Below are 26,070 nucleotides of genomic sequence, written 5' to 3'. Positions count from 1 at the left end.
CGATCCAAAGCACGGTTGATTTAAAGTTATAATTGCTAACCCCGTATAGGTAACTCCCATGTATTCCTCAAAGATCCATTTTTCTCATCCCACTCGCCGCGTGGCCTATCATCACTGCGCATTGCATGGGATCATGCTGAATTCGGTACCGATAGGTCAAGCTGGCGCCGGCGGCTGTCACCGTTTCATATTTCCCCTCATAGAACAGCCGAGCTTTTAGGAATACTCGAATAGTGCATGCTTTTCTGGGGATACTCTAATATTATCTAGGAGAGAACTGGGTTCAGGAGTTGACTCCTTTGGTGTTACCGCTAGTTATAGTAAGCAGGACTTGTGTAAGCTTACGTTATCACTTATGCGCATTGCCATGTTGAGGCTCCGATACGGTACAGTACTCAGGCTACGTGATATCACTTTGGTACACTGTATTGATTCATGCGGAGGCTCATGCTCGTGCTCATACGGACAAATGTTATTACTTCTAAGATACCTAATATATTCACTAAAATCACTTTAATTGACGGTACCTAACCCCTTTTATAACTAATTACATGCCGTCGGTGTAAGGAACGATACCAAGCGGTATTGGATTTAAGGAATAACTCGTGAACCTTAACCCGGGAGTGCTACTGGGTAGATAGCTCATCACTTGCCAAACACATCGCGACAATCTCTCCGTTAGCACCGGGTTTATATATTGCTATAGTCCGGGTTAAGAATAATAGGCCGTAGCTTGTAGTTTATAAAGCGAAGAAGTTTCCTCTCCCTTCGGTTTGCATATTCGGCACCCTCTCTTGATTATTAAACGCTTTCCCTTCTCTATTCATAGACCATCCTGTTTCAAATTGTTCAGTGTCAGGTAGTAATCATGGCCTTCAAGTTCACCAAGCCCAAGGAGAAGTTGACCTGGTTCATCACGGGATGTTCTTCCGGGTTTGGTCTCTCCCTTACACGTATAGTTCTGGATAAAGGTCACACTGTCATTGCTACTTCACGAAACCCTTCACGCACACCTGAGCTCGTGGCTGAGGTCGAGAGCAAAGGGGGTAGATGGCTAAAGTTGGACGTAAACGACCGCAACAGCCCGGAAGTCATTGAAGATCTTGAGAGGTCGGGAGTAGAGATCGATGTCCTAGTGAACAATGCCGGTTATTCGATACTAACGCCCGTCGAGCTCGCAACCGAAGATGAAATCCGTGGCCAGATGGAGTCCATGTACTTCGGTCCTTTACGCTTAATCCGAGCCGTCGTTCCGCACCTGCGCAAGAGGCGGTATGGTGTCATCGTGAACATTAGTAGCGGAGCCTCACTTGAAGGCAAAGATACGATGGGCCCCTATGCCGGAGCTAAAGCTGGCCTCGATGGTATGCGGCTTCCAGATTATTGATCGACTGATGTTTTCGAATACTAATATAACCTATCCGTCCCTAGGTGTAACTAGGGTCCTCGCACAAGAGGTTGCACCGTACAACATTCGAACTCTAACAGTCGTTCCGGGCGCATTCAACACAAATATAGCCAACGTAACCACCCCCGGCAAGAACCCGCTTCCGGACGACTATAAGGGCTCTGTTTCCGACTTTATGTTGCAAGTTCTCTCCGGTGCAGACCTGCCTGGCATACAATTTTCCTTAGGCGATAAAGATAAGGGAATGAAGGCTGTCTACGAGGTAGTAGTTGGAGAGGGCATTGGAGCTGGGCGCGAATCCGAGCCATTGCTCCTTCTAGGCTCTGATATGACGGCTCGAGCGAAGGCTGTGCAACAATACTTGGGACGCGCTTTGGAGGCGTTCAAGGACGTTACTAACTACGTTGACGTTGCATGAGATCTAGTCTGTTGTTAGAACACATATGTAGTTGCTATTTCTCGGTCGAAGTAGGGAGTGTGAAGCGATATATACCTGCCTGATATATACATAGCACCTCGCAGGTTATATGTATATGAGATAGTGTATATGAGATAGAAGACTATCAATGCCAAACTTTTACCTATATATATATATATATATATTAGTTAGATATAAGATTGCTTATATGTATTTGATAGTAACATTACGACACAATAAAGCCTTCAAAATAAATCAATGTCTTAGTTCCTAGTTCCTCGAAATAACTAAACCCTAACTAACCTACTAATTGTCCCTAAGCACACAGGCAGCCACTTGCACAAGGCCACTGGAACAATACCGGTGCCTAACTACGCAGCATATAATTGTAAAACAGCAAGATATCCAACATGAAGCAATGAGACTGAAAGCCTGGTGGTATAGTGGCAGTAATTCCCATCATAACGCGCTTTCGAGCAACGGACTTGGATGGGATGTCGGGATTGGAAATGGCGTGGGTTCAAATCCCACCTGAGCCAATATCTTTTTCTCGTTTCTTAGATATTCGCCCTGCTGCACGCTAGGGATATAAGATTACACGTTAATAAGTTTCAAGAAACACCTATGTACCTAGGTACGATAGATAAAGCGACGTGTTGGTGAAGAGGATTTAAGTTTAACTTCAGGTTGAATTACGAGATAGCTTCGTGAGTGACGAACATCAAGAGAGATAAAGACTTAAAACACAGTCCTTTATTTTGAGGATTCCCCTAATCTAAATACGAGTATAGTTACCTACCTGCTAATATTTTGCGGACAAAATCTCAGACCAAACGATTCGGGACGATCCCCTCAAGTGCCAGTATTGCGGGAATAGTGTGTAAATTCCCCCAAAAGTTTTTTACTGGCAATTGCTTCACTCCACCTTCTTTTACATGTCGATCTTCAAGCTTCTATTATGGCCAATTTGTAATAAAGGCTGTCTTGAGCCTATCAGTTGCGTTGGAGAAAGTAAATTTCTACGCTGTCATTACCAAGGTAACTTATTCCCATGCTCCCGTCTGGACTAGCATATGACTCCAACTCTTCTACAGGAGGTATTCATGCATATGCCAGGCGGCTAAATCACCCCTAACTTGCTCAGGCACACCATTACTTTCACTTCTCTAGACGTAGGTTTATAGACTCGCAGTTGGAGTCTTAATCTCATGCATAGGAATAAAACAGCTTTGGGTGTCTTTAAGTGCTTGCCTGCTTTGCTTCCTTCGCTTCCTTGGCTTCGTTTGGTTTACTCGATATGCGTGTGCGGGAATAGAGGTAGTAGTGGGTTGGTGCCAAGATTGTCCAGATCACACGTCCCTTGTTGCTGGACTGCCCCTGTCTACTAGCAAGCAAGCTGCATTTTTCCTAGAAGAGCTAGGTATACTTTCTAGCTGTAGAAGCTACATGAGGACACCATTCCCCTGTTCTCCGTAGCACCATTCTCTCTACTTCACATCACTTGGTCAACAAAAAGGTTCGAGTAATGGGCCATGGTGAAATATAATATCGAAAGCGTCACTAGGAATAGATGTTTCTTGACTATCAACTTGAACGTGGATCGTCCCATTTGACTTGTTTCATTGTTTCTCCGTTGTGCTTTTTACCACGGTGAGAGTATCATTGGAGAATGCATTTCGCTCAGGCTTTTTTCATGCCTTGGACCCGTCCATGCCCCAGTCCTCCCAAAGTAACCATTGCTGATGCCAAGCTTCCGACCTGACCCGATTTGCTCTGACCCTTTCTGCATACATAGGTATAGCTCCTCCCAAACCCCGTGTAACGGTGCTGTGAAGTTCGTGCTCCACCCAACGAAGAGCTGTCATAGCAAAGAGGGGCGAACGATATAAGAAAAAGAGAAAAAAAAAAAAACGCATATCGCCCCTTGGAGGTATCAAAGATTTTCCCAACGTCCGAGCCCGGCAATAGATTGCTGCCCTTTTTTACCTATCATTATGTATGTACAATTATGTCGACATATACCTTTCTTAAATCGTCAAAACCCGCCTCAGAGGAGGCCTTGTGAACTATAAGCGTTCGACCGACTGGGTGGCTCGTACCAATTTTGGTAAGGATGGTTTGGGAGACTAAAATCGGCAAAACTCAATGGATTGACGTGCATTGGTCGCGGCGCCGCTAACTGCTGAGATCCTGACTGCGGAACAGTGGGCATCATTTGATGTTGTGAAGGTGTGGTAGTAGTTAGGCTGGCATGAATCGACTCCATCCGCCGGTAGTGTTCTTCTAGGCCCATCGTCACCTTATTGCCACTGCCAGCTCGAGGTAAGAACTGCGCTACGAGTCCCTTCTGTCCCATATTTTCCCAGCCCCAAGCCTTTTTGAGGCCCTGGATGACACCTGAGAGCTTCCAGCCTGTCTCGTGATCGATTTTCTCTAAGATTGCCACTACTTCCTGCTGTTCGGCGAGGTCGGTCAAGATCTCTGCGACAATAGCTAGGGAACGAATCGAAACGCTAGCGACCCCGCGGTCTTTGGTGTGCGCTACGATACCACAGACTTGATGAGCATGATGTTGCTGGACCCCACGCGCTTCTTCGGAATTTTTGGGCAGAATTGGGTTTATCTGCGCAAGCAAGCATTGTGCTGTATGGTAATAAAGCCTGCCAACAATAGCGGCACGTTTGATGAGCCTAGAAAGTTGTTAGCCACCTCGCTCTAAGTCTATACCGGTAATGACGAATGTGGCCGGTATCTAAGAATAGGATCGACATACCAGACGTTAGGAAACAGCGAATTATTTGCGCCAGTTTGCTGAGAAGGATATAAGTATCCAAACGGGTGCATAGGACGAGGACACGAGTTGTTCCAGTCGTCGCACATGTTCTTGAGGCGCTGCCACTCTGCGTACCTGGCCTGTAACCGAACTTGTTCGTCGTGAGGGCTGGGCTCTTGAAATTTGGGGATGCTGGCACGGAAGTTGGCAATCTTGGCTACGATATAGAAGATTCGGTGCACCCAAACCTCTTCGTTCCCGGTGTCCTTCTCCGTGTTGAAGTCCATATCGAGACCCCATTTTTCTGGTTCCCATGCCGTCTGCCAGTTGAATGCTAGACATGAGAGAAGCTCCATGCCCACGTTTAACCAAAAACACGCTGCGCCAAGACCCTTACTTTTGGCATTCCAGCCGCATTCGCGAATGAGAGCCCGCGCACCCGCTATGTGGCTCATCCGCTTGGTCGGCTTGTCACTCATGATTTCGTACACGTTGAGCACTACGGCGGTAGTTGCACATTCGGCAGTGTCACGCTCGGGATTCTGCAAGCTGCGCAGGAGTTGGGTCGTCGCTGTATCGTAATAGAAGAGTGCCTTATCATCGCCATATTGCTGTGTCAGAGTTAGATGCTTCACTCCGCATGCGAGGAGCGCATTCAGTAGCATGGGGCACTTGAGCGCATGATAAGGGATTTGGCGCGAGAAATGCTTCTCCTTATCAAGGCTGTCCATCCAAATGCCCACTTCGGAGACGAATACCTGCATAAACCGCAACTCTTCGGGCGAATTGAGATACTCTCGTTCCCCCGACTTTTCGCTTGAAGGAGTCATAATGCCTACGTCAGCATCCGGTTCCACGTTGCTATCTCCCGAGCCTCCCCTGAAGGTCGACGGTGGCCCAACGCCAGTAAATCCCGCCACAGAGGCTGCTGTCGAGACATCATCGCTTCGGTACCCATTGTGTGATGCAGAGCGGTTGCTTTCAATTTTGGCAGGGCCGAAAGTATCTGGCATCATGTTGCTATACCCGGCTGAGCGCCCGTGACCTGGAGGTGCCATGAAAGAAGCTTCACTACTCTTCCGTGAATGTAAATGGTTACCAGTTACAAGATCCAGATGTGTCTGACTGCGGTCACTATAATAGTTATGCGGCGGAGACACTACAGTCGTAGATCTACTCTCCGCCTTAACTTGAGGATCTAAACTTCCAACGGCACCCGGCTGAAGTTGAGATGAGGTTTTAAAATTGGATTCTCGCGGAGGGGAGAGGGGTCGACTGTCAAGATTGGCATATCTTCCCAGCCCTCCTTTATATTCCGACGCGATAAGGCGCGACTCGTCTTGGAAATGAACTATACTCAGAATTAGCCTCCTACGGAACCCCTTTCAGAACCCATATAATGAAACGTGAACATACCTGCCCATTCTTCTGTTGTAGGAATATAAGGTGGTTCTTTGCAGGTCATATCGATGAAGTTGAGCCGTACACCTCGTTTACACTCCCTATTGCTTTTCCGGCAATTTAGGCAGTCCGGCGTACCTTCGTCACATTTTAGGTGTCTTTCTCTACATGTTAAGCAGCCCGTCCTCACCCTCCTACTCTTGGCGGGTATCACATCGGAAGATGTCATATTGGAAGCCTTGTCGGGTTTATCTGACATATTCTTTGAGCCGGATGGATCAAAGACGGAGAGCCTTTGACGTTTCGAAGGAGGGAGGTAGAATTGGTCGTTTGAGAAGCCGCCACTAACGGTACACGGCGGCGAGAGCTGCTCGGCATAGTGGTGCATGAATAGCGCAGAAGCGCCGGTTGGGTAGCCCACTACGAGGGTATTCAACGAAGCGACGTCGTATGCCGCCAGGACTACGGTGGACAAAGCCCTCGAATACACGAGGCCGTCTGAGCGGGGGTCCAATAAATGGAAAGAAGAATATTAGATGGGATTCTCCGGCTTGCGGCAGACTTTTAACAAGTGAACGACGGCGAAGCAAGTGGTTGAATACTATCTTCGCGGCTATCAAGCTAGCTTTCACTTTGTTTCCGGCAATTCCGTAGGCAAAAAGCTACCTAGTTGAGAGGTTGTTGGCCGAATATTTTTGAAGCTGGGACTCGATGGTGGGGAAAATAAAGATGTTCGTCTGAACCGGGTGAGAAGGCTCGGTATGGCGCGCTGCATGCGGGCAGCCGTCTATCTCATGGACGGCCTCAGGTACAGGATCTTAGGAGATGCACCAGGTGTCTCGGATTCTGATCGAGACAACACCAGCTGATTGGAAGCTTCCGGTTAGGCGAATCTGTGGTGTACCGTTGCAGAATGGTGCGTGGTGCTAATTTATGATTGGGGCCAGGATCTCGGATCTTTCCCCTACTCTTATCTTTATTCTTTTCTTTTGCCGAGAAGTCTAGAGTTAAGCCAAGTTAATATCTAAAGGAAGGTGAGGCAGAGTTAAAGAGGCCCAAGAGAAAACATCTCCATATAACTAGACGGAGTTAAGATCCAATTACAGGACGATGGTTTATAAGTTGAAACAAGTTGGTGAGGTACCTATGTAAGGAGAGATAGGCTAATACGAAGCTGCTGCTTGTTCTCTAGGTACCTACACGTAACAGTGTGACAGATCTAGGAGGGGGAAGCGCAATGACAAAGAAAGAGCACAGCCTCCGTTCAAGATGGGTTTTGGCTTGCGTGATGGTATAGATAGGTAGGTACCTAGATACTTAGTAGGATGACGACAATGACCTTTGAATAAATAATTAGAGCCTAGCTCTAAATATGAGTTATTCTTAGCGTATCGGAAAGGAGAAGAACAGACAAGTTAAATTGGACAACGGCTTAATATTGGAGCGTGATCATCTACCACTGATATTTTGGCCGGTTTATAGCCCGTCACCTGCTTGTAGTGGTCGCGAAAATGGTCGCGAGGGCTCTACTATATTTTCTAGAATCAACAGGGACCTGGAATTCGGTCTCGTGCAAAAAGGCTTTGGGGCTGATCGGTGGTTGACCACTAATTGAGTAGGTATACAAGGGTAGCTTTTGGTGTAAGATTCTCTTCAATACCAAACACCCCCCTGGTCGTATTTTCTTGCCTTTCACATTGTTAGTGGCCGCCGTAGCTGGACGTAGATCGGACTGGAGGGGTTTAGTTAACCAACCATATCGATCAGGGCTGGCCTCCCACGACCCATGCCCTTTTTGGGTGCTGAGCAGGACCCTACCGCCCCAGATATGGTAGCATCCCGCACTCCGTGACAAGTATCTTTTGTTAGAGAAGTGCTTCGGCTTCAGTTGCTTCCAGGAGGAAATTGGACGTACCGAGATTCCGGGGAGCTCTAGCGGACATCCTTTTAAATATCGGGAATATCCGTTTGGATACTAGGTTGGCTGCAACGCATAGGCAAAAGTTGCAAAGCGTACGTAGACGTGGGATGACAGGTAGGTGCCAATGTACCGGACCCTGCCAAGCTTCTAAGTAGGGGACTAAACACTGATATCATACCCATTAACTATGGATTCATATTCTCTAAACATATGAACCTTTAAGTTAGACGTAATTATAAGAATATGGCCGATACACTTATATAACTTGCTAAAGGCGGTACAGCAGGCTAAAAAGTCTGCTTCGCTTGGATATCGTGTCGGTACATAGAAGTAAAAGATGAGATTGTATGTAAAGGTGGCTGTGAGCGCAGAAGCACGTAAACCCGTATCCACAGTTGTTTCGCTGATGTTTGATTGGGATAGTTTTCCGTTTCAACTAACAGTATGATCGAATCTAGGCGAGTCTCGGCAGCGGAACGAAACCCCCTGCTATTCGGTCTGTGCAAATGATACTGTAATAGGGCAACGCTGATCGAGTACTCCCTCGCCAGCCCTGCAGCGTTAATACATAGCAACCCAGAGCTATGTCATGAGCCTTATATTTCGTTATTTATGTGCGTGACACGGTGATGGTACGGTATGAGTCTGTAGCTGACTCGCTAAATGCAAGCCACCAAACGTCCTTGTTTATAGCAAATCCGAGAAAAGAGCCGACTTCGACTTCTGGTGGCCAGCCTGCAGGGCTTAATGCAACGTAGGCAATATCATATGACCTTGTGAGAAAGTGAGGATACGTCTAAGGCGTCTCTTCGGTATGCAGGCAAGGAGAGAAAAATATCTGGAAATATCTGGAAATACCTGGATATTGACGACTGCCTTGACAAATGCCCTGCCATATGCACGCTGCGGGTAACTGCTTGCATATATCATGCTGTCATTGGGCATTTCTGTGTCACAAGCCACATTGTTGTATTCTTCTAGGGACGATGATAATTTGTAGGCTTGCCGGAGAAATGTGTAGTCCATTGCGCGGAGAAATAGCTGGCCGAGCCAGTCGTAACTTATACTATGATGCCTCTTCAAGCAGCTTATACTGGGGGAGCTGGGGAGTAGACATTCAGCCTACGTGACTGCTCGATAGGTAGTCTGTAAACAGTAACGTTCATTTATGAAGTACTGTAGATCAGTAATTGTACCGGATGAAAGTCATAATAATATTAGTAAATTGAATGCAACACTCTGCCACAGCCATTTTACCTACGGCAGATAGCCAAGTGAAGATTGGATGAATTCATCGGGAAGTAGGTTATAAGTTGGTTGGGTAAAACGATGATGAGTTTCCCTTCGGAACCTCAATTGGAACTTTCAATTACACGCGGTTTAGCGTCAGGTACACAATACTACATATGTACGAAGGTTGGGGCCAAAAGTCTTGCACATGTGAGCTTGGCAAAGCCACGTGCGAATAAAAAGAGACTGCACGGTCTTATTTAAGCTATAGTGGCTGATATCGCTATAAATATAGTGGTAAGCCACCTAAATTTAGTGGCTAGGCCACTATCCGACCTTCAGCTTAGCGTGTGGCTGATACAGTATTAATAAGTTAAAAGACGTACGAAAATCGATGCCAAGATTTGGACATGTGCAAGACTTTTGGCCCCAACCTTCGTACATCTACATATGTACAATACATGTAAGCGTATATTTAGTTATCCCATATCTACCCCACAACCCCACAACCTTCAACAATACTATCTTCGATAAGGTACTGACATTAGTGTATATACAGCGCCTATGTAATGCTGCTAAAGCATGGCAACTTTTAACGAATAGTTACCTTTTTTCGTCAACATGCGGCTCGGTTGGCAAAGTTACAATATTTGCCTATTGCCTATTAATAGCCCGAAGTTACTTCATATAACTACCAACTAGGTATATACACACCCTTATTCCCGTGTTGGAGATGAATATCTATTATTTACACCTAAGTCATGATGGTATGCTGAATTGTCGACCATGACTAAAACAGGTCTCCAGATAGTCTCCTATTCGCCGCATTGGGTGGTAGTGAGTAAGGGGAATAGGTCTCCCATATCAAGCATATCGAGGACCAGCATCTCTTAAAATCATGTCTCAGCATCAGCCTGCACAGCCTAAGTCAGTCCTTCGAGGACATCGTACCCAGGTGCACGTCACTACCTTCGTTAGGAGCAACCAAAGATTAGCATCTGGAGATGCAGATGGATACGTGGTACTCTGGGATCTTACCATCATGCGTCCCCGGGCTGTCTGGCGCGCTCACACAAATGCTATCCTCGGCATATCCGACTGGGGAGACGACAAGATAATCACGTAGGTCTAGTCTCATGTCACAGCATATACTCCTCCTATATCTATCCCCTATTTAAACCTGATTTCGCAATGGGCTGCCACGTGGCTGAGAAGCATCTCTCAGACATGGCAGAGACAACCGCTTGGCAGTATGGAAACTTGGACTCCAAGATGAGATTACTATGAGCACCGCTCTGCCGCTCGACGAATCCGTACCTGAGAGGCCACAGCCGTGGATACTGCATATACTCCATGTGAACACCATGAACTTTTGTTCATTTGCGTCTTGTCCTATAGCGCCAAATCCCACTCACGACGAGCTCTTCATTGCTGTGCCTAACACGCTGGAGACCGAAGCTGTAAGTCTACTATATTTTATATTTTGTCCCTCCTCCCTTTTTTGGAACATCCTCTAGTGTTTCTGCTTACCATTCAGCGTAGGTTGATATTTTTCAACTTCCAAGCCAGAATCGGCTACACACCATTAATCTAGGGGGTAAGACGGAGAAGAAAGGCATGGTTATGTGTCTATGCCTATTTTGGCATCAAGGGTATCTAACTCTCCTCGTCGCCTATGAATCCGGCCTTGCAGTAGTCGCGCGACTTGGAAGAGGTGAAACGTGGGACATATTATACAGAGCACAAGTGCATAGTCAACCGGTGCTCTCACTCGATTTAGATCCCCTCAAAGGTTATTTCCTGACTTCTGGTGCTGATGCTATTATCGCAAAGCACCCGGTTCCTACCGCAACTTTCCCTATCCGGGAGTCACAACATCCGGAGAAGACAGCTGATAAGAACGCCGAAACCTCAAGCTCGTCGCTACTATCAGCTGCGCTTTCGTCAGAGCCGAAGCCCGAAATACCCCCGAGACAGGAGAAGCTGGCTATTGAAATGAAACCCCTGAAGACTATCAATACTAAACACTCGGGACAGCAAAGCTTGCGCATCCGATCCGACGGTAGGATTTTTGCGACCGCGGGATGGGATTCAAAAGTCCGCGTCTATTCAGCCAAGACTATGTCCGAACTGGCAGTGCTGAAGTGGCACGACGTTGGCTGTTACGCAGTTGCTTTTGCGACGTTAGATGACGGCCAAACATCAGGGTCCCCGAAGCGAGACGTTAAGAATGTTGAAGTTAGTGAAGGATCCCAACCCGAAGCGGCTGCTCCCAGTACTTCAGATAGCCAAAAGCCCACCACGATGATCGCGTCTAAGCTGGGCCAACTCAGCGTTAAGGATCGACGGATTAAGATGGCGAAAGAGGCCCATTGGTTAGCAGCTGGTAGCAAGGATGGGAAAATTAGTTTATGGGACATCTATTAAGAGTCAATTCTACTCTCCGACGGAACTTCACGACGTTAAGGGCGATCCATAACCCCTATATCTTTTTCATACCTGCATTATAACGTGAGTAATTAATCTCGCGATTATTTCTATGTGGACTAAGCAACGACCTAGGTTTAATACTGATGGTATATTCGTTCCTATCATTATAGGGTCTTATATCATTGATCCTAATACGTATTCTATCGTCTATACGTCCGCCTTCTAATGCTTATGCTGTCGCAATTTTGGCGTCCTGGGTTCTCAGTTCGTCCTTGGTATTCTCTTTCATGGCCGCATCTAGTTCTACCTCAGCAGGTGGGACTACTATTCCGTATTTGTCATATGGAAAGTTGGTTAAGTCGGCGTAGTAGTCGGCCCATCCGTCGCCAATCTCTCCTAATTGGTGCACGTCAACATTACCTGCCTCACCCATACGTCCAGCTAGGATTTCTGGTTCTCGACCTTCGTATTCCTTCTTTAGCATTGGGTGAGGACACCATACTACTCTCATGCCCGCTCGTCTGCCGGCTTCGACTCCTGGGACGCTGTCCTCAAAAACGAGGCATTCTTCAGGTGTAATTGGTTTCTCTCCAGCCTCGAGGCTATCGTTGATGGTCTTTAGTGCAAGGAGGTAGATATCCGGGAGGGGTTTTCCGCGGCCGGGCAGGATGCGTTTGTCGTCGCCAAGCACTCTTCGATGGGATTCAAATACGGAAAATAATTCGGTCCACTTGGAAGTTTTGACTGTGAAATTGGAAGTAGTGCTGCTTGTCGCCAGCGCAATATGGACTCTTTGCTGTTTCTTTCCGCCGCTCTCTCCTTTGTCACCGTTCCTGACGCCTTCTTGATCATTAATGTCCCACCAGCGTGTCCTCCCCAAGTCTCCAAGCAACTTTTCTACACCTGGTAAAGGCTTTGCGGTTGGGAAATGTTGCTGCTGTAAAGCAGTAAGCTGGGCGTGGTAGTCGGACTCTTCAACGGGCAGCTGGGCCCATTCGTGGAAGAGGGCATTTGCTTCAGGACCCGGTCGGCCTTGTAATCTAGCCTTGATAGACCAGGGCAGCGTACTTTTGCCGTACTTTTCGAGGATGAGGTTTATGCAGAGTGTATAGAGATCTTCGGTGTCAAGAAGCAGACCATCCATGTCGAAGAGGCAGGCTCTTATGGGCGGGAAGCTTTAGAGGATAGCTGTTAGTCTTTACTTCCGTAACAATTTGCGAACGGGGTTGACTTGCTCTGTGCGAGGCGCCATCGTGTTTGATTATGATATTGAGGAGATACTGCTGTTGTATGTGGTCCGTTCAACATGTAGTATCTGGATCTCTTATGGAGATTCCCGACTTCAAATGTGAAGTTTGATCTCAATAGTCTAAATCCCGATTATATGCGAATCTTGCACTCTTATAATCGATAATCGATTATGGAGTAGGTAGGTACCTAACCCCGCCTGGAACATTCAAATAGGAGGTACCTTATGTACCTAAGGTACCTATTCAGCTATTCAACTCTTCCGATTGAATTTATGGAGGGGCAGTCTGCGGGGTAACTCTCCGACCAGGCAAAACAGGGCTGACAAGCACCGAGCCGTAGGTTTCTCCAGGGGTAACCTAAGGTTCTTACACATGGTATTTGCATAATAAGCGGGACAACCTTGATGGGTGCATATCAGCTACGAATTTCTTACCTCATACTTGTACGTTACGTAAAACCAGCTGCTTTCTACTAAAGTTCAAGTGCGAGTTAAGATCTTGTGATCGACTCTACCTTCTTACCTTCAACTTTCAGCTTTCAACTTTTTCGTCTCAAAACTATGGCCGGCTCACCAGAGGCGGCGGGGAAGGAACCTGATAAAACCGCAATAGGTGATACAAATCAAGACGCCGAAGATGAGTTGACAGCTCCCGAAAGGTTTCCACCAGAGGAAGAAGCTGTACGTGTATCCTTCATCTATACATAAAACATATATTTTCTGGCACTTTCATCTGATTATTTTATGTCTGCTCCATTCTATAGAGCCTTCTAGGGGAATCCAACGATAAAAAGTCGGAAGCGAACGCGCTGTTTGCCTCAGCCAAGTACGAGAATGCTATTACTAAATACGAAGAAGCTGCGTCTGTTTGTCCACATTACTTAGACTACGAGCTTGCCGTCTTAAAATCCAACATTGCTGCATGCCATCTGAAACTGGAGCAATGGAAGGAAACTATCAAGGCAGCCACCGATTCCATCAACGGCTTGGATCGCCTAGAAAAAGCCGAAGCTAGCCAAAAGGAGGCCGAAGAAAAGCAGAAAGAAGCAAATGTTGAAGAAGATGAAGTTGAAGAGGAGATCGTCAGCTCAGGGGCTCAAAAAAGTGCTCCCGCTGCAAAGGAAGAAACTGCGGCCGAGATTGAGAGGCAGAAAAGGCGCAATGACATCCTTAGGATTAGAGCGAAAGCTTTGATGAGACGAGCTAGGGCGAGAAGTGAACTTGGGGGGTGGTCGAATCTCTCCGGTGCTGAAGAAGACTACAAGACACTATCGACCATGACAAATCTCAGTGCTACGGACAGGAAGATTGTTCAAACGCAATTAATAATCCTCCCTTCAAGAACGAAGGCTGCCCAGGAGAAGGAGATGTCAGAGATGTGGGGGAAGTTGAAGGACGTGAGTAACGACTGCCTAATAAAAGCGTGTCTTATATTGTGTTTAGTTGCTGATCAAATACGTACAGCTTGGAAACGGAATATTGAAGCCTTTCGGTCTCAGCACGGACAATTTTAACATGGTAAAAGACGAGAAGACCGGTGGTTACAGCATGAACTTCTCTCAGAACGGCGCGAGTCAATAATACAGATCCAGGTGTCACTCACCGCTATAATAATAATAATAAACTGAACCCTACCCCTAAGCTTAAACGTGTAAGATGGATTTCATATTCTGAAGTTGTTCATGATGATATTAAGGGCAAAGTATCTCCCGCATCTTGTGCTTACCTGTTATCTTCCCATTTCCTTCCGTCTTTTGGTGGATTCCTCCTAACTGCACTAGTGAGTCTCTATTTTCCTCTACGAACCCAACATCGCCATTCTAGATTCCATTCCTTGCCGTTGACACATAAATTCAGGGGAACAACTAATGTCGTGATGAGACCATGCCCAACGGCGTATCTACTCATAGTCATTAATAAGCGGGTTTATATTTTACCCTTAGACCCATCTCATGTAGTTTACGGCGAAGCAGCCTTCTCACGAACTAGTAAGGAGTACGGTGCCCGGTCGTATAATAAATATACTTAAGATGACCAATGAGAAGCTCTAGCATAGATCTACGTCAATTACTACACTCAATCTAACCCCACCATAGGTCCCATACGTGAGCATTGATGTTAAGTTTGGTTACACGAGTTTATCTTCACCAGGCTTTATGTAAGTGATAGAGGTCCCGTGATCCGGTTTATAGCTACGAAAGTTGTTAAATGGCTATGCCGTCCGGACCCGGCCTTTTGCATGGGGTTGACTTATCGTACACTTAACTGTGCCGTATCGCTATCTCAAGGAGCGTCTCCGCAAGTACGACGTTGAACAACCCATACGCTGATAAACCTATTGGATCATCTATCACCCGCATGGCTTATCGCAAAGGAGGAGTGAGTGTATTATATATTCTCTAGTATCCCGAGATAGAATTTAAGTTGGGGTACAGTATCTTATGGTTAGAAGCACCCGCAATCTAGTATATTTTACACTCAAGCAGTGAGATAATTTATTATCAAACCCCATCCTAATATGGCTCCAGCCACGGTCACAATTGCCAACGGAGCAACATGGCAAGACGTAGCAGCCGATCGCCAACGACACAGGGACGCGACAATCGCAGAGGTCAGCCCCCCGGTGCCGGAAGTGAGCCAGCAAGACATCCCTCTTAATACTACGGGAATTCCGAAGAAACTTCTGACGGAGCAGGAAATCGAAATTACCAACATAGATGCCGAAAATCTTGTCAAAAAGATAACCTCGGGCGAATGGAGTTCGACAACAGTGACCAATGCTTTCTTGCGACGCGCCGGCCTAGCACAGAAACTGACTAACTGTATTACGGAACTATTGCCCAAACGAGCTTTGTCCAGAGCTGCCGAGTTGGACCAGTACCTGGCTACTAACAAGAAAACTTTTGGCCCGCTCCATGGCATTCCTATCAGTGTTAAGGAGCATATCGCTATTAAGGGTGAAGACCTGAATGCCGGATTCGTGAGCTGGGTAGGCCGAGTTGCCGAGGAGGACGCGTTGATCGTTCAGTGTCTGGAGAGCGCCGGGGCGGTAATCTTTGCGAGAACGACTGAGCCGCAGACTTTGATGCAGATTGAGACGGACAGTAATCTATACGGGTAAGACACAGTTACACTAATACTACCATGATGAGTGCTTGCGAAGATAGTATCTAATCCGCTAACAATTACGAAGTATCACCGTGAATCCTTACAACAGAACCTTGAGCGCCGGCGGTTCATCCGGTGGAGAAGGCGCACTAATCGGGCTTCGAGGCTCGATCCTCGGAATCGGAACGGACATCGGCGGGTCTATCCGCGTTCCCGCAGCTAGCAACGGGCTCTTCGGCTTCAAGCCTACTACCCTGCGATTACCAACCGACGGCTGGTCAGCTGCCATGGCAGGCGCTGAGTCTATCATTGGAACTACCGGTCCTATCTCAACCAGCCTCGAGGGTCTTCGGGTTTTCACCAAGTCCATTATCGACCAGCAACCCTGGCTGAAGCAACCGAGCCTGGTCGGCTTGGACTGGAGAGACTCGGCGCAGTATTATCCGGATCGGAAACTTAGGGTGGGCGTCATTTATAACGACGGTGTTGTAAGGCCACATCCACCGGTCCTCAGGGCGCTAAATGAGTTTGTGGGAAAGTTGCAGAAGAGCCCGGATATTGAGGTTGTGGAGTGGAAGCCGTGGAAACATGATTTGGCATGGTCTATCATTGTGCGTTTATTCCTCCTTCATGACGGGACAGCTCGTATTAGCTATCCCGTTCGATCCCTGGTATAGTTGCTAACACCAAAACAGGCAAAGCTCTACTACGCCGACGGAGGCGCCGACGTAAAAACAGCCGTCGACTCATCTGGCGAGCCCTGGCGCCCTTTGGCCAAATTCATCCTCCACGAAAACCCGCACGTAACCACCCACACAATCCCCACGCTCTGGGCCGCCGTATCCGAGCGCGATGCTTACCGTACCGCATACGCGAACTTCTGGAACGCGCACCCCGTTGACCTGATCCTGTCACCCGCAGGCCCTAGCGTCGCGACCAAGCACGGCACCGGCCGCTACTGGGGGTACACCGCGCAGTGGAATCTGTTGGATTACCCGGCCATTATATTTCCTACGACCGATGCTGTGGGAGATGCTGCGCGCGAGGGGGAGTACGAGTACCCGGGAGATTATCAGCCGCTGAGCGAGATAGATGGGTATGTGCATGGGCTGTGGAAAGAGCATGGCGCTGAGGGGTATAGGGATGCGCCGATTTCGCTGCAGCTTATTGGACGGAAGTGAGTGGACTGACTAGGAATTCCCCTTTTACTGATGGTTGGACTAACATCTTGTGCGTCTATAGGTATGACGACGAGAAATTGTTTAGGGCCACGCAGATCCTGCTAGAGGAAGCTGGGTTGCCAGCTGCTGTTCCCGCGTAGGGGGGCTGGTAGGTTGAGGGCTGATCTATCGCGAGCTTAATACCGGATTTTCTTTTTAAATCTGTAGTGGTTTTGTTTTATGTTTATTTATGGTATGGTTACTTCATGAAATGGCCTACTGATTCTTAAAGAACTTTGATTTTGGGCTTTACGAATGTGTTAGCTCAGAGCCATATATTCGGCCTAACGAACATCGATTTTATAGTCTTTCAGAATTGAACGGGAATCCGATGAAAAAAGGTCACTTATTTTTGACATACGGTAGGATGCTGAGTGTATAAGGACCAGTTCGACCGGGAACTTCAAGAGCCATGGATAATCAATGGGTATAGGTAGAGATAGTAGTTATCGACCATACGCGAATCTCTCTTTCATTGAGTAAATTTTCCACATTATGTTTATAAATGCGGAACATGGGACTGGTATTTATCGTCCCTCTTCGTTTTATCATTCTCGAGGCGAGGGAATACTCAAACATTGTTGGTTGAATGCTTCTTAGCATACTTTATCAGTTTGGTGGCTCTTACTTCCTCACGAGCGATAGAACAATTCGTCGTTCAACGAGGATATAATCTTTTCCGTCTAAGGACGCCCGGAAGCGGCTGGTGCTGGGGATTGGTAGCCGGATGGCGCTTCAATGAGTCGGTGTATACTTGGTATTGCCACCTCGTGCCCATTTAGAAGATCCCGTGAGCTTAGTATGTTTTTGAATCTTTATAGCGGCAGCAACGTAGGCGCACATGATAAATATTGGGCTGGCAACCTTATCGTACGGGTTTGTGCTTTAAAAGCCCAACCAATGCGAGTGCAGAATATGACTGTTTGAAGTCTAATCAATATTGGTTCTCAAACAAAAATGGTCCTGGAAGTCTGCCAAATCTGATAATAGAGCGTCAACGTAGGCGCCTGTACCGCATTCGAGTATTGCTAGGCATGGCGCATATAAAAAATTACCAAACAAATCCCCTTAAAGCTTTTCAAGGAAATGCGGCTTGAACTTCTTGTTCGCGCGATCAGCCGACCGGTACTGAAACTGGTCCCCATGAATCTCGAAGGTAAAGGGTTTTCGGTCCTCGGCCGAGGCTATAGTATTCTCCTGTTGCACTGGGGGAACGCTGATGCGAAACATAGTTCCCTCCTTTGGCACAGTTTTTATCTGGTCTTTCGCGGTAATAATTTCAAAGACGAAGCGCGCATCTTTGATAACAATCCCTTGTATACCAACGCGACTAGGACAACTACTGCGCGACACTTCTACCTTAGCACCGTGGAAGTCGGCAGCACTTAGTTTGGCGGCAGCACCCTGCCCCCCGGTGTATAGCTCGCTACCGAGCACTTCGCGGATGTAGCCTAGCCATAGCTGGTTCAGCGGCTCGAAGACGGTATATTTTTGACCTGATTTGGGGACATCGTAGAGCCCAAGCTTCCGCCGCTGTCGCGCTGATAGGGGTTTCGGCTTTAGAGCTTTTAAACGCTTTTGCTTCTCGACTCGGGACCTGCGTCGAGCATCGCGGGCGTTGGATGGAGGTGGGGAGGTGGGCTTAAGGAAAAGAGGCCTGTGTTGGATCTTATCCGAGTAGATGCGGTTTACACTGCCGGGACTATGAGCCCGCGAGAGGAGTTCGTGGGTTAAGGATTCGTTGTTGCCGCTATTGCTATTGTTTGACGCCATGTTGTATCTGTCCGCATCGTACCTTGATCCAGCGTTGGTGAAACTGTAGGCTATTCTAATGTTTGCGATCGGGTATTATTTTAGGTATGGTTGAAGGCATGACAAAAGTTGAAATGTTAATTGGATTGAAAGATGTTGCCTATCGATAAAGCTTTACCAGGTGGATGCTCAGATGCTTACTTGCATTAGTAGCTGATTACCTGTGCCTAATAGTGGGGAACGTAACCGTGCAGAATTATCTTTCAGCACAAGTGGCGTCAAGGCTCCAGGCAATTCACATGCTCTAAAGCCTCGGTATTAACCGGAGCTCCAGCGCGTTATATGCCGTGTTACATGCCTTCCTCTTCGCCGTCGGCTTAAAGTCCATGGCTTACTTTTAGCTACACCTTCCATTGCGAATCTTTATTCACATATATTATTCTAAAAAAACCCTGGAAGGTATTTGAAATAACCCCCTATTGACGCCTATGGATCGGAATATTCAAGCATCGCCATTGGTTCTTTCTGTAGCAGTTTTATACGTGTCCGGTCGACCATGCTTGTAGCATGTAATGCTCTATACTTCTAGATAGCTGAGATACCCTCGGCCGTAGCGAATGCGAAAACCACCCAGTATTTCGATTTCGTAGTCGCATCGCGATAATCTTAACAATATGGCACAAGGCAACGATCCTACGCGCGACTCGGCGCCCGATCTCCAGATACTAGGCGATCAGATCACCCTTCAACCGAGGAGTTACGTCGAAGCTCGCCGTCATGATGACCAGGAGCCCTTAATGCACAACATGGCTCGCTTCCGCTCTGAACCTCTACAGTATGCTACCTGGACCTATTCTCTTATTTTGCAATACAGAAACTCTAATTACCGGTCTTTTGCTTGTCTAGGTTCCTACGCGAAGTGTCCCTATACGTCTCCGGCACGGGGTGGCGAGCTTACGACAACTTCATCGGGCAACCTATATTCTATTCTGGCTTCTCCGAGAATATGAAGAACGCCGTCGTTTCTGCGCCGCTCCTGCAGAACCGTATATCTCAACTGGCTGATAAGAGATTGGAGGTCGAGGAGAAGGAAGGTTGGCTTAATAAGGATGATAAAGATTTTATTACCAAAAAGGCTCAAAGGCGGGCCATTATAGAGTCGAGCATTCGAGAGGTTGCGGAAAAGATGACTAATGACATGATTTGCAAGTTTGAGAGCAAGACATTTATTAGAGGCGCATATTATCTGGTTACCCAACTGCTTACACGAGCGTACCATCAAGGTGTGTATTTCGGCGATCTCGAGCTTTTTGTGTTATACAATATGTCATGTTAACCAGACGAGCAGGAATACATGTTTCCAGCGAAGAAGTTTTACGGTTAAGAAAGGTGGCTGAGATAGCGGAGAAGAAGAAGCAGAGCATCATCTTTCTACCTTCCCACCGATCCCACGTCGATTATGTTTCTATGCAACTAATATGCTACCGGTTGGGTTTAGAGCTGCCCGTTGTTGTTGCGGGCGAGAATTTGAATATGCCAGTCGTTGGAAGCTTTTTACAGCATGCAGGTGAGTGCATATGCAGTACTACTTCGTGTTGGAATATCCAAATACTTACTATCCAAGGCGCGATGTGGATTCGGCGGTCCTTCGGCAATGACACTTTATACACCACTCTTGTACAAGCCTATATAGATACCTTACTCCAGGGGGGATATAATTTCGAGTGTTTCATCGAAGGCGGACGCTCCAGGACAGGGAAACTCCTCCCTCCGAAATTTGGTATTCTAAGCTTTGTACTGGATAGTTTATTGTCAGGTCGGGTCGAAGACGCCATAATATGCCCGGTCAGTACCCAATATGATAAGGTCATCGAAACGGAAGGTTACGTAACAGAACTACTCGGCGTTCCAAAGAAAAAGGAGAATCTGGCTGATTTCCTAAGCGGTGGCTCGTCCGTTTTATCATTGCGACTAGGAAGGGTCGATGTCCGTTTTCACGAACCATGGAGTTTACGCAAATATATCGACGACCAGCTAACCAAGCTCACCAAATCTCCCGAAACGTTGAAGCTAGATGTTAAGACCCCAGAGAATGCCGCTCTTAAACAGAAACTACTCCGAACAATGGGGTACAAGGTCCTATCAGATATTAACGATGTATCTGTAGTGATGCCTACAGCGTTGATCGGCACTGTGCTGCTTACCCTTAGAGGCCGTGGTGTAGGCAAGTCAGAACTTATGAGGCGAATCGAATGGCTCATCGCGCGAGTAGGAGCAAAGGGTGGCCGTGTTGCGCATTTTGGAAATTCCCCCTTATCCGACGTTATAGAACGAGGATTAGATGTTCTAGGGAAGGATCTCGTCGGCGTTGTACAGGGTCTAGCAGAACCAACATACTACGCCGTAGATAGATTTCAACTCTCCTTTTGTAAGTTATCTCGCAAGTCGTTTCCCCCTCACCCCAACCATTCTAAGGAGTCGCGACTCCCTAAGAGATTTCATGCCAGAATTTCTATTCATGATATATGCACAGGAGCCGCTTTACTATCTACCGCGAGGGAAGTACTAATATATGACAGACCGCAACATGACCATCCACTTATTCATTTCGGAAGCGCTCATAAGTGCTAGCATTTACACGCGCGTCAAATTAGGCGGAGGGCCAGCTCATCAAGAAATACCCTACGATGCTTTACGAGATCAAGTTTTATTCCTTTCATCACTATTCCGTGGAGAGTTCATCTTCCCAAGCGAAGGACTAGCGGTGAACTTGGAAAAGACTTTAGTCGGACTGGAAGATGACCGTGTTCTCGACCTCAAGAGAGACGAACAGGGTAAAATACTAAGTATCGGGCTTGCAGATGAGGAGAGGGCTGCTGGAAGAGAAAACTACGATTTCTATTGCTTCCTAATATGGCCGTTCATTGAGTCTACTTGGCTCGCCGCTGTCTCACTGATGGGACTTACTCCTCCCCTCGGGCAGCAGGACAATGGTATTTGGATTGAAGTTGCAAAGGCACACAACACAGCGCAACTAGTAAGCAATTCCTCGGATTGTTGCAATGAAGTAAAATATTGAAACTGACAATCACAATAATAGCTTGGTAAAACCCTCTATCACCAAGGTGACTTGAGCTATTTTGAGGCGGTGAATAAAGAAACGTTGAAGAATTCGTACCAACGATTCGAAGAAGAAGGTATTATCTACGTGGTCAAATCAAAGGACTCGAAGGTCGCCCCTCGTCTACGTCTCGCCTCCGAATGGATGCCGTCTCGCGACCCTACCAAGTCAGGTGCCCTGCAGCCGTCGGGCAGACTGTGGAGCTTCATTGAACGTATTGCCTCTAGTAGGCGCGAAGGAAAGAACCGAAGAGACGGTGCCACAGTCAGCACTCGAGTCCTACGACTCGCAGAAACGCTAGGCGCAAAGTTGTTCGAAGAAGCAACTAATCTACAAAGCCAAGCCGAAGCGAAATTAGATAACGAAGAAGCAGCGAAGCTCAAGAAAGCTGTTAAGGCGGAAAGGAGGAGACGGCGGTTAGAAGGTAGGGCACGTTTGTAATAGCGTGCTATGTGTAAATCTGATGTAAGCTTGATACCAATCGCATGCGTAAATGACAATGGAGCGAGTGTTAATGGAGAGAATTATACTGTCCTATATCGGTAGATGGGTGAAGGGAGCCCAACCGCTCCCACCTCTCGGCCGGCATTCCCGTATTTCTAATCGAGTATGCGGGAAGACTGAAGATTGACAGATCATATTGATAACTTTCAAAGGTCCGGTTTAAAATTTGAACTTTTCGCCCTCCATTTACCGGAATAAGAATCGGTCTGCAAGAATACCCACACCACTCCACGGGATCAACACCGACTGCTGCATTATACATATATCAAAGTTCCCGGGAGCCCTATACCGGTATGCATGATAGGGTGGAACGCAGCCCAACAAACATTATTCCATGCGCAAATGGGACAGCGGCCGATAAACGCAGATTCTAGGCCTTGGTCGACATGTAAAGAGGCACAGGGGAATGCAGGGGGCTCTCCGGCACTCCTCCGAGGGAGGGTGGATACCCAAGCTACCGGGGCCGCGGGGATCGTGATGGGGATATAGTATATTATTAATACACCGCGCCATTTCTGAACAGGGACAGGGAATACCACATGTGATGTGATGTGCGGGGAGTTGACTGTCCCATACCTCTACGGGAATGGTCTCGGTCGTGGAGGTGAATACCTAGGTGGTAAGTATGAATCATCGTATACCTAGGTAGTATAAATGGAGTCGGATTCGAAGCAGACCTTCTTCCCTCTTCCTCCCCCTTCCCTTTCCTATACCCTTCGGTATCGTTAAGTAGATTAACAAGTGCCCCAAGCTACGATCGCGGCCATGACCTTACCGTCATCTACTCATCGCTATTTTGCCCCGCGGTACGTAATAGCCGCCCTTGCTGTCTCCCTAGGCGGTCTGGTCAATGGCTACGATACCGGGTCTATCGGTGCTATCACGCACATGCAGCAGTTCAAGGATTCCGTGGGCGAGCTCTCAGCTAGCATGTTAGGTATCACGGTCTCGATAATCATGCTGACGGGCACCCTACCGTCTCTGTTTGCCGGGCACTTCGCTGACAAGTTCGGACGTCTCACAATCATCATCCCAGGCGCAATCCTATTCGGCATCGGAGCTCTAGTCCAGGGATTGGCTCACGGCTTGGCCCAGTTCATTGCCGGCAGGGCGATCGCCGGGTTCGGCCAGGGCATCTTTCTTAGCAATATCAACGTGTACATCTGCGAGATCGCGCCGATGCGGTGGCGCGGCACGCTAACTGGACTGCCGCAGTTTATGGCTACCGCTGGCGTCTGCGCTGGTTACTTCACGTGTTACGGGACTGTCAATATAAAATCTGACATGGCTTGGCGTGTGCCGTACATCCTCCAATGCGCCTTTTCCGCCGTTCTCGCTTGGAGCTGTCTTCTAATTCCTGACTCCCCGCGCTGGCTCATGCTGCAGGGGAGGCAAGCTGATGCACGTCGGGCTTTGGAAAAGCTCGACTTCAATATGGCTGAAGCCGAACGTGATTTCCTCGTGGTTACCGAGCAGTCGCCTAGTCTTACGCCGTGGCAGGGTATTATGCTCTTGTTCAAGAGGGGATATCGCGCCCGCACAATCCTGGCTCTTTTTATCCTTGGGATGGTTCAGCTATCTGGTATCGATGGCGTGCTCTATGTAAGTATCCTTCTCCTTTTTGATAAACTCCTACACGTTATACGTAGCGTACTGACGTCTTTAGTACGCCCCCATCCTTTTCGAACAAGCCGGCATATCATCAGAGAATGCCTCATTTCTCGCTTCGGGCCTTTCGTCTATTCTCATGCTTGTCGTCTCCATTCCAGCTTTCTTACTGGCCGACAAATGGGGGCGTCGCACTTCCGCTATTAGCGGCGGTATCACATTGGCAACGTGTATGTTTCTAATGGGTAGTCTCTATGCGGCCGATGTAGTCCACCCCTACGGCGTCGCCAGGTGGTTTGTCATCATCGCCGTCTTTGTATTCAGTCTTACATATTGCGCTACCTGGGGCATCGTGGGTAAGATTTATGCCAGCGAGATCCAGCCGGGCCACACGCGAGCAGCAGCTAATTGCGTTGCCATGGGCCTGTGCTTCGGAACAAACTTCTTGGTAGCTATCTGCACGCCTATCCTATTAGAGGCTTCCGCCTTCGGCGCCTACTTCTTATTCGGCGGTCTCGCAATGGCTACTGTGGGCGTGCTCGCTTTCTATATGCCTGAGACTCGCGGTCGGTCACTCGAAAATATTCAAGAGGCATTCCACCGCCCTGCTGCAATGAGTAGCCTTACACAACTTCTGAAACCACTCGGTTTTGGGGCGAGGCGTAGGAACCATCCAATTGCTCATGAACTGGCGGCAGGCGAAGAGACCGAGGTAGAACTCAGTGACGCGACGGAAGCGGTCGCTGCTAGTGCTATCTCGGTCGAGGCTGTGCCTAGAGCCCTGAGACTCGATGTTTCGGTGTAGAATTGTGAGCTCTTTTCGTTTGATTAAGAATATATACGTCGTTCAATGTTAGATATTGTCGATCAGGATACACAAACATACTACCAGCAAATTATATAGAAAGGCAATCAATTGCTATGATTACGACGATATAACCCAAATTATCGGTATCGTTGTGGCATTCTAACCCTACAACATAACGTAGCAATATAAAGTACAGTGTGGCCATAGCTTCCTGCCCTTCGCTTGGTCTTTTCCTCCTGCCATATCGGAAGCCCCCATAATCACTGTAGGAGGTTCCATAAGCCCAGAGCAGCCCCAGCCAGCGGCATAAAGATTCGTACACCGTTTAGCTTTCCCCATAAAGCAATCAGATGTCGGACAGTCTCTTGGCTCAGCTGCTTGCCCGTGCCCGAGTAAGCCGCGATCATCTTGCCATTGATCCCGCCGAGGAAGATCACCGTGAAGGGAATGAGCAACAAATTCGACAGCGCTCCGGCCGCATATCCCCTCCATTCAAGCCCACGGCCATGATGCCGGGAGGCTAGGTAACAGTAGTTCAGCGCTATCGCTGCAGCCGTCGTCGGTAGGTAGTACATTCCTCTAGTGAACTGTAGATGCCATCCCCTTAGCAGACCCTCTGCTGTGGTTCCACTCTGGAGGACTGCTGGTACAGCACAGATCGACAGCGCAGTGATATTACCTAGGTAAAGCATTGCTCTATTAGCATCTCATTACATATTATGTTATCACTTTATTTCGCACCAACATACCTGATATCCATGCTGATCCCAAGATGCCGCCTGTGGCTGCGAGTGTCAAGGGTGTTGATAAGAAGGGCATTTTGGGAGCAGATAGTTGGATGTAGTATAATAAATATTTCGTGCGGGCCAGGAATCACGAAATAATTTACTCCAGCCAAAATATGAAGTTTTCTTGAATGTCAGCCAAGTACCTACTTAAGTTTCCCGAGCATTCGAGTCAGGGGTATGGGAATCGAAGAATGTGAAGTAGTATACACAAATTTTGGGCCAACTTCTAATTTGCGAACTTGCTTACCTCGGTGTCGAGACGTGAATTTATTGTAAGCTCGGACAAGTTGAATTCTCCGCGCCAGTCCGAGAACGTACGACCAATGCGGCT

At 47.7% G+C, this 26,070-nt stretch overlaps 10 protein-coding genes and 1 pseudogene across 11 annotated transcripts; 7 read left to right on the top strand and 4 right to left on the bottom strand.

Annotated features, from left to right (window-relative positions):
- Window positions 1-814: 814 nt before the first annotated feature.
- F5Y00DRAFT_274077 (putative short-chain oxidoreductase) lies at window positions 815-1,826 on the top strand (the record flags this gene model as incomplete). The annotated part of the gene is made up of 2 exons (XM_048013293.1): window positions 815-1,364; window positions 1,432-1,826. Exons 1-2 carry the CDS (start codon window positions 869-871, stop codon window positions 1,824-1,826), a joined length of 891 nt encoding a protein of 296 aa, XP_047860321.1. The 5' UTR covers window positions 815-868.
- Window positions 1,827-2,255: 429 nt separating this feature from the next.
- Window positions 2,256-2,365, top strand: F5Y00DRAFT_t147 (annotated as a pseudogene). Its single transcript has one exon. The product of its transcript is annotated as a tRNA-OTHER (tRNA).
- Window positions 2,366-3,873: 1,508 nt separating this feature from the next.
- F5Y00DRAFT_256069 (uncharacterized protein) lies at window positions 3,874-6,229 on the bottom strand (the record flags this gene model as incomplete). The annotated part of the gene is made up of 3 exons (XM_048010358.1): window positions 3,874-4,516; window positions 4,600-5,950; window positions 6,016-6,229. 3 exons carry the CDS (start codon window positions 6,227-6,229, stop codon window positions 3,874-3,876), a joined length of 2,208 nt encoding a protein of 735 aa, XP_047860320.1.
- Window positions 6,230-10,049: 3,820 nt separating this feature from the next.
- F5Y00DRAFT_266634 (WD40 repeat-like protein) lies at window positions 10,050-11,578 on the top strand (the record flags this gene model as incomplete). The annotated part of the gene is made up of 3 exons (XM_048011968.1): window positions 10,050-10,273; window positions 10,377-10,611; window positions 10,694-11,578. The coding sequence occupies 3 exons, from the start codon at window positions 10,050-10,052 to the stop codon at window positions 11,576-11,578; spliced, it is 1,344 nt and encodes a 447-aa protein (XP_047860319.1).
- Window positions 11,579-11,810: 232 nt separating this feature from the next.
- Window positions 11,811-12,833, bottom strand: F5Y00DRAFT_256067 (HAD-like protein; the record flags this gene model as incomplete). The annotated part of the gene is made up of 2 exons (XM_048010357.1): window positions 11,811-12,756; window positions 12,817-12,833. 2 exons carry the CDS (start codon window positions 12,831-12,833, stop codon window positions 11,811-11,813), a joined length of 963 nt encoding a protein of 320 aa, XP_047860318.1.
- A 462-nt stretch (window positions 12,834-13,295) lies between these two features.
- Window positions 13,296-14,466, top strand: F5Y00DRAFT_248878 (uncharacterized protein). Its single transcript, XM_048009509.1, has 3 exons — window positions 13,296-13,511; window positions 13,595-14,227; window positions 14,295-14,466. Exons 1-3 carry the CDS (start codon window positions 13,392-13,394, stop codon window positions 14,409-14,411), a joined length of 870 nt encoding a protein of 289 aa, XP_047860317.1. The 5' UTR covers window positions 13,296-13,391; the 3' UTR covers window positions 14,412-14,466.
- Window positions 14,467-15,210: 744 nt separating this feature from the next.
- On the top strand, window positions 15,211-17,578 carry F5Y00DRAFT_200994 (amidase). Its single transcript, XM_048005344.1, has 4 exons — window positions 15,211-15,947; window positions 16,024-16,549; window positions 16,634-17,115; window positions 17,181-17,578. Exons 1-4 carry the CDS (start codon window positions 15,349-15,351, stop codon window positions 17,257-17,259), a joined length of 1,686 nt encoding a protein of 561 aa, XP_047860316.1. The 5' UTR covers window positions 15,211-15,348; the 3' UTR covers window positions 17,260-17,578.
- A 577-nt stretch (window positions 17,579-18,155) lies between these two features.
- Window positions 18,156-19,047, bottom strand: F5Y00DRAFT_200986 (RNase P/MRP, p29 subunit). The gene has a single exon (XM_048005343.1). It carries the CDS (start codon window positions 18,929-18,931, stop codon window positions 18,227-18,229), a length of 705 nt encoding a protein of 234 aa, XP_047860315.1. The 5' UTR covers window positions 18,932-19,047; the 3' UTR covers window positions 18,156-18,226.
- A 423-nt stretch (window positions 19,048-19,470) lies between these two features.
- On the top strand, window positions 19,471-22,519 carry F5Y00DRAFT_200933 (acyltransferase-domain-containing protein). The gene is made up of 6 exons (XM_048005342.1): window positions 19,471-19,745; window positions 19,817-20,193; window positions 20,259-20,477; window positions 20,535-21,338; window positions 21,490-21,947; window positions 22,011-22,519. The coding sequence occupies exons 1-6, from the start codon at window positions 19,585-19,587 to the stop codon at window positions 22,470-22,472; spliced, it is 2,481 nt and encodes an 826-aa protein (XP_047860314.1). The 5' UTR covers window positions 19,471-19,584; the 3' UTR covers window positions 22,473-22,519.
- A 530-nt stretch (window positions 22,520-23,049) lies between these two features.
- On the top strand, window positions 23,050-25,080 carry F5Y00DRAFT_200929 (putative MFS sugar transporter). The gene is made up of 2 exons (XM_048005341.1): window positions 23,050-24,137; window positions 24,202-25,080. Exons 1-2 carry the CDS (start codon window positions 23,301-23,303, stop codon window positions 24,946-24,948), a joined length of 1,584 nt encoding a protein of 527 aa, XP_047860313.1. The 5' UTR covers window positions 23,050-23,300; the 3' UTR covers window positions 24,949-25,080.
- Window positions 24,781-25,948, bottom strand: F5Y00DRAFT_200920 (uncharacterized protein). The gene is made up of 2 exons (XM_048005340.1): window positions 25,701-25,948; window positions 24,781-25,630 (listed from the first exon to the last, which is right to left on the bottom strand). Exons 1-2 carry the CDS (start codon window positions 25,768-25,770, stop codon window positions 25,212-25,214), a joined length of 489 nt encoding a protein of 162 aa, XP_047860312.1. The 5' UTR covers window positions 25,771-25,948; the 3' UTR covers window positions 24,781-25,211.
- Window positions 25,949-26,070: the final 122 nt, after the last annotated feature.

The sequence above is a fragment of the Daldinia vernicosa genome (assembly GCF_022497035.1).
Source record: "Daldinia vernicosa strain CBS 139.73 unplaced genomic scaffold F5Y00scaffold_76, whole genome shotgun sequence".
NCBI lineage: Eukaryota > Fungi > Ascomycota > Sordariomycetes > Xylariales > Hypoxylaceae > Daldinia > Daldinia vernicosa.
The sequence above is the reverse complement of the archived record's forward strand: the minus strand, read 5'-3'. Positions and strand labels throughout refer to the sequence as shown.